Here is a 6,671-nt window from a genome sequence, read left to right as displayed (position 1 = left end):
TGTCTGGCTCTGGTCAGGATGCTCAACGACCCGCAGAAGAATCTGTCTGCTGTCGGGCCTTGGGTGGAGGAGATAAAGGAGATGTTGCGGTCTATGGAGGAGTCCAAGGTGTCATGGATTCATCGTTCCTGGAATGTAGCCGCTCATAAGCTAGCAAAAGTAGGGGTAAGGGAGAAGAGATTTGGGTGGGCTCACCACCAGACTTTATCTTAGATGTAATTTCAGACGAGATTCCCAACTTTGGTTAAATAAAGCGACATGATTTCCCCTAGAAAAAAACTAAAACTATTTTTACCGGAGCTGTTGGAGTTGCTCCCTTGAGCTAAAGCTTTTCCCTTTTTCTTTTCAAAACGCTTTACCTCTCAGTTCTCTTCGTCCCTGGACATTCTTCCGGTCACCATCGGAGCCGGCGACCGGTGGCAACCGCGCGGGGACGCCGTTCCCTCTCATAACTGTCGCACGCCGGGACGCCGCGCGATCTCCTACCCCCACCCCCATCCCAGTCTACCACAGCGACACCGTGTGAGATCCGTGCTTCATCGGTAGGTAATAAACCCTAATCCCAGTCCCCTAGTTGCTTCCTCCCCGCAGCCGATCCATTCCCTCCATGCGCGCCGAGATTTCCGCCACCGCGGGCGGTGTGCTTCTTCTTGCCCGTGCTACGAGTGGTCGTGTTGGGGACAATCCCTCGCACCACGTGTCTCGGTCTCGTTACGCGCCGGCAACGCCGTTTCCACCCCATCGAAGTTTCTAACCATCCGAGCTGCCACTTCCCTTCGCGGTTTTGGCGCCGTATAAGCGAGCTCCTCGGTACTCACCCAGGCAAGCCCACAGCCGCGCGCTGTGTTGTGCGGCAGTGGGTTGGAAATGGGGAACCATGGACAGAGGCGCAGCACCTAATATCTGCCACTTTTGTGGTGACTTAATCATCTGGCTCAGCGTCTACTGACCTGGCATATAGGTGTAACTTTTCCAAGTAAAATGCCTGTAGCTCTTCTGATTTGATTGTATATCTGTTCTAGAGAAATAGATCTGTGGTAATATGCCAGACCAGTGCCTAGCTATTTGCTGTGGCAGAATCACTCTCCGGTAGCTCGCTCTCCTGCAAGAAGCTAGTGACTGCATCGGAAGCCTGGACATGGAGATTAGTTGACACTTAGTTGATCTTATATCTGTGAAGATTGGTCGTTAAACTCTGCTCCTCTTGGAGTTTGTTACTGCAAGTTATTTGTCTTGTGTGATTCCCATAGTTTTCTGTAGCAGATGGTATTTTTTTATATAGCAATTGTTTCTGCAGAAATGCCTTTTAGTGCTCAGGCTCCATGGAACCCGATTTTTTTTTTGAAAAATTCAAAAAACGTATTTTGAAGTTTCAAGAAATTCTGAAAAATATCCACATTGTTATATGGATGTATACTGCATTTATGTAAATTTTCATGATGAAATACGTTAAGAAGCGACAAGTGAGCTACACAAAAATGACAGAGTTGTGATTTTGAAAACAGTGAACAGTGTGTGTGTGTTCACTATAAAAAAATCAATGAGTTTCCCTTTATTGTGTAGCTCGCGTGTTAATGTATTTTCTCATTAAATTTTGCACACATATAGTATACATCCATATGAACGTGTAGTTTTTTTTTCAGAATTTTTGAAACTTTGAAATACGATTTTTGATTTTTTTTTCAGAAAAGAAGGGCGCCATGGAGCTCGAGCACACAAACGCCGCACTCTTGTTTCTTCACAAGTTTGGGAATATTATAAATTTGGGTCTGAAGGGGTAGGGATCCTTAGGCTATGGAACTTGCGTTATTTCCATATTTGTTTAAATTTAATGCATCAGGTACTCTAGGCATCAGCGCCGCTGTGCTACTGTTCTAAACACCTCAATTTCCTGCAAACCAGCACTGCATTTCTTCCAAATGTAGAAATAAATGTTGGTACTAAGTGATCTATGTGCAGGTGTGGATTGCTCATTGTATATCCTCACTTTCTGATATGGACCTATTTTGTTGTTCCCCTCCATCACAAGTTGTGATAGATTGTTGGTACCTGTTAGGAGCATTAACTCAGAAATAATATAGTTATTGTATAATATCTTTTCTGTTTGTATTTGACTTTTTTTTGTGAAATAGTACCACCATAGATCTGCTTAAGTGCCAGTTAAGAAAAATATCACCAAAATTTTCTGCCTTAATACTTTTGGAAAATGTGCAGTTAAGTTTGTTGTCATGGTGACTTAACTGTTGGCAAGGTTGGATGAATTTGATAAACACATTTAGGGATTGGAGAGGTTTGAAGGGGATTGGGGAGGAATTTGACTTACAGGGGATTTAATCCCTCACAATCTCATTTAATCCCCCTCAAACCCAATGCAACCGAACAAGGCCTTAGCTTCTTTGTCTTTTTGTGGTCCAACATCTCCTCAGGAAGGCACACACAGCCCTTGTGAAACCGCCCTTATTCCGAGTGGAATATCCCTAGCTCAAAAGGAAGAGTAAAAAGAGTTTGAAGAAACGTTTTTTATAGTGAGCATTTGTAGTTGGGTTTTTCGAGATGGGTATTTTGGTGCTCTGCTAATGTGGTGACTTTGGAGTTAAACCATACCAAATTTCCTTTCTTTGATTAATGGTTATATTTCTTTGGAAGGTTTGAAATCTGGACCCTTCTTGATGTATGCGTATTTGAAATTTTGTAGGCTCAGTTGGTGCCTTGGTGGACTAGTGAACTGAAACTGTATTAATATCTTCAGGCTCTGGTGCAATGGCCTACGAGATCAGTGAGATCAAAAGTAAAGTTCTGCTCTCATTTATGACTAATACTCACTGCAAGTGACCAAAGCACTTACTTGATTTATGGCATAATTGGTTTGGTGCCAAAAATTGGCATGCCATGTTTGGCATTGTGCCAAATATTGGCCACTAATTGGTTGGTTACCGAGTTGCCTTGCGTATCTCACATAAAGTTGCCAATAAGTCTTGGTATTGCCAACATTTGGCTAGCCAAATATTGGCAGCAAACCAATCATGCTCTTAGTTTGACATTCAATAAACCGGGTACATCTACCGTGTTCCCTTCCTTTTAGGTGTAATTCTCAAAATAGGAAATATCATTGAAATGGAAATTGTAAAAGTACTGTTGCCAATGTGTGTAATAGTATGTCTTTACAACTCTGGAAGACCTAATGGATACCAATGTTAAATGACCATTCATACGTACTGCTCTTACGAAATTCGAAGGGCATATTTCCAAATTTTGAATGTTCTAGAAAAATTCATAGCTATACATTTTTGGGTCCACAGTCACCAATTTATGTGTGTATTGATGTTTTAAGGAAGCTGCATACATGTACAGTTAATGTTTTAGACCAACCACCCTGTTTTTTTAGTGTACACATGAACGCATTTGTAGCTTCACTCTTCATGCTATAATGTGCATCTAGGATTTTTCAGGATTATCTTAAAACTTGGAGGTGTTCTTTTGACCTCATCTTGACATTTCCACCTTGAGTTTAGTAGTGCATTTTGGAATAAAATTGTTGCTAGCAATTGCAAGAGGACACTTACCACCTCGTTGCGAGGTAGTTTGGCAATTACCCTCTTTGCAATGGCATCTTGACTGTTGGATGTCTTCAATAGTATTTTGACAATTTTCTGTCCTATTTACGGCAAAACTGAGTGTTATATGACCACTTCATTATTGTTAGAAAACTATCCAGATAATTCCTGATCTTTGGGGTAAGTCCATTAAACCCCCAGAACTGAGAACTACATATTAACCCCTGCATTATCCTTAATGCCAAATCACTTAACTGTGTATGTCATTTTTTTATTGGTGGTTTTGCTTTGGTGGGCAAATGTGGCGAACTTTTAGTGCCAGTTTCAGAGGTGGTTACATGACTTGGGAGGAAGAGGGGGTGTATGGACTGCAAGGGTTTAATAAAATAAAAATATTGTCAGTTCTTTTTTCTAGCACACCCTTTGGCTCAGATACGTCTCAATGTTTCTCACGTTGAATTTATTAAAAATTTGAACCAAACTGAAATGTACATGTTAGAATAAACTATGGAGAAATGATGCATATTTTCTTCTCCTGGGCACATGTGCTCTTGTTATTTCGAAATGTTTGGCCGGTGTGTTTTGAAGTTTCAAAAAGTTTGTAACAAATTCTGACATGTACATGTTAGAATAAACTATGTATCTGAAAAGTTTCATAAAAAAATGAGATCAATTGTTGTTCTGCACCAACACGGTATTTGGCATTGTTGGTGGATTGTAATCCCTTTTGCCTAACCAGGTTTTGCCTATTTAACATTTTGTTAGTCAACCTATTACTGCTTTTATGGCTGTTTTATTGCAACAAGCTGTAAAACAATTTGAGTGCAATATAGTTCACCAACCGCAAACTGTGCCTAAAAGGATGGACCAATAATGCTAGCAAATGCACATAATACTCGGTTATCTATATGTCTTAGTTGTCTTATAAATATTTGGAGCACGAGAATTGTTCTAATTAGCTAGCTTTATGTGAGCCCGAGCTCAGATTGAAGTTACACCTTGCATAAGGGCTTTAAGAACAGCAAATATAATTGCATTGAAAAAAAGGAGCCATTATATAGTATATGCGATGATTATCAAGTTCATGTTACATAAGTGTGGCACCTGTTCCTATTTTCTGATCTCATGTATTTTCCTCTTTTCACATGTAAGTTGAGTATTAATGATCATATTTCAATGTAGAAATTGGCATAGGTCTGGTGGGCTTTGGCATCCTGTTCTCGTTCCTAGGTGTTATCCTTTTCTTCGACAGGGGTTTGTTGGCTCTGGGTAATGTATGATACAACAATACACCAAACCTTCTTCAGTTTCGTTGCTCCTTATCAAATGAGATCATAGTGTCACCTTATTCTTTTCTATCCTGTTTCTTCAAGATTTTCTTCTTGACTGGAGTAGGCCTTCTTCTCGGTTGGCAATCTATGTGGCAGCTATTTACAAAGAAGGCAAACATTAAGGTACTCAACATTTGGATAGATACATGGCGCTATCCTTCTGCTTCTTCATACTTAAAATTGTAATCGGGTAAAGTGTGATGCTACATTATATTATTATTTATCCGTTGCTTACTGAAGTTAGATTTCTTTTCTTGCATGTGTACATAACAGATCACATTCTTTCAGACAACTATATTCATCGAGCAAAATTTGAATGTTCTCGGCGACAGTACAATATCATCTTGCTCTTTATTAGTCTTGTCCTTTCAATGCAATATCATGTTGCTCTTTATTAGTCTCGTTCATTCAATGCAATATCGTGGTGCTCTTTATTTGTCTTGTTCATTTATCAGTGGAATGCTGACCACATTGGTGTCTCTCCCAATTCCATGTGTTAAATAGGGCATGCTATTTTTTCTGCAGGGATCTGTACCTTTCTTCCTTGGTCTCTTTCTTCTATTTGTCAGATGGCCTGTTGCTGGTATAATCCTGGAACTGTATGGATCTTTTGTCCTCTTCAGGTCATCACCTACATCAAACCATTTCTCTAATATTCATTTCTTGGTTGATACTGACTTTGCTTTTGTTTGGCAGTGGTTACGGGGCTCCTATCCAAGCCTTCCTATATCAGATTCCAATCATTGGATGGATTCTGCAATGCCCCTTTCAGGTAAATTTTCTCTTGCATATAGTAGACAGTATAATCTTAGCTGCTCCTCCTGACACAGTTGCCGATATCCTCTGCCCATACTTCTTTGGAGCACTTCCATTGTATTCGCTCTAGATTGTAGATATGACCAATGCTTCAATTTTCATCTTATTTCTGCAGCTATTTGGTCTGAGGCGTAAGCGTGCTTGACAATTATGGTGGCAGAAATTCATGATAATTCATGGGGAAATAGTATATTGCCCAATGTTAAATTGTCAGTAGAAAATTCTTGTAGCCTTCATCTTTTGTAACTATGCTCTTTAACACTGCATCTGCATGACATGGGCTTTCTAACCTTGGTTGTGATGACTTCTATTTAATCAACACTCAGTAGATGATAGTTTAATATTTTAAGTTCATACGTCAACAAAGTAATGCCATCAAATATGTGGCTGGATTATGGGTTTTGTTTGGACTTGAGAGACACCGACCTTCGTCCCTCGTTATGCCGTCAACCTGACAAACTGCACAGCATACTATTGGGTCTTGTGTATGTGTTTATGGATCCAGCTCCTCCCTTATTTTTCTTATTGGTAAGTTGTTTATGCTGTCATCGTTCTTTGTTTTGAAGTTTCAATCATGATTTTGGTGGAATTTGCCTGTCATGCCGAGGTCCTCTTGTGCTGGTATGATCGTAAGGTTCTGATGTGATGGGCGCAATTGGCGCTAGGCAATGGGGGCTATCATGGAACACTAAACCTACGACGAACTAGAAACTTCGTACTAGTATTGTCCTCAGTTATTTTTCTCTGAAATATAAATGTCATCCGTTAGGTGCATGGCACTTCGCCCCTGACCTTTTTTATGGCAATTTCGGTCATGCAGGAACTAAACTTGCCTTCGAAAATGTTAGGAGTTGTCATGTGCTCGTATCTGACATGTGACACTTACTAGGGTCCTATTTTTTTTTTTTTGAAGAATATTCTTCTCAGTTTTACTTTTGATAGCAATAGGAACCCACATAGAAATATCATA

The 6,671-nt window shown here is 40.0% G+C and overlaps 1 protein-coding gene across 3 annotated transcripts; it reads left to right on the top strand.

The window, feature by feature from the left end:
- Positions 1-281: 281 nt before the first annotated feature.
- Positions 282-6,126, top strand: LOC125513733 (Got1/Sft2-like vescicle transport protein family). 3 transcript variants are annotated; one of them, XM_048678913.2, is made up of 8 exons: positions 323-546; positions 1,687-1,777; positions 2,696-2,788; positions 4,737-4,828; positions 4,928-5,008; positions 5,411-5,508; positions 5,582-5,657; positions 5,817-6,126. In XM_048678913.2, the coding sequence occupies exons 3-8, from the start codon at positions 2,761-2,763 to the stop codon at positions 5,844-5,846; spliced, it is 405 nt and encodes a 134-aa protein (XP_048534870.1). In that variant the 5' UTR covers positions 323-546; positions 1,687-1,777; positions 2,696-2,760; the 3' UTR covers positions 5,847-6,126. The 3 variants fall into 3 exon arrangements, with proteins under 3 accessions (XP_048534869.1, XP_048534867.1, XP_048534870.1); XM_048678912.2 differs by lacking the exon at positions 1,687-1,777 and having other exon boundaries at positions 282-542; XM_048678910.2 differs by lacking the exon at positions 1,687-1,777 and having other exon boundaries at positions 302-546.
- The last annotated feature ends 545 nt before the right edge of the window (positions 6,127-6,671 follow it).

The sequence above is a fragment of the Triticum urartu genome, chromosome 6A, assembly GCF_056163025.1.
Source record: "Triticum urartu cultivar PI428250 chromosome 6A, HENAU_Tu73, whole genome shotgun sequence".
Classification (NCBI taxonomy): domain Eukaryota; kingdom Viridiplantae; phylum Streptophyta; class Magnoliopsida; order Poales; family Poaceae; genus Triticum; species Triticum urartu.
The sequence above is the reverse complement of the archived record's forward strand: the minus strand, read 5'-3'. Positions and strand labels throughout refer to the sequence as shown.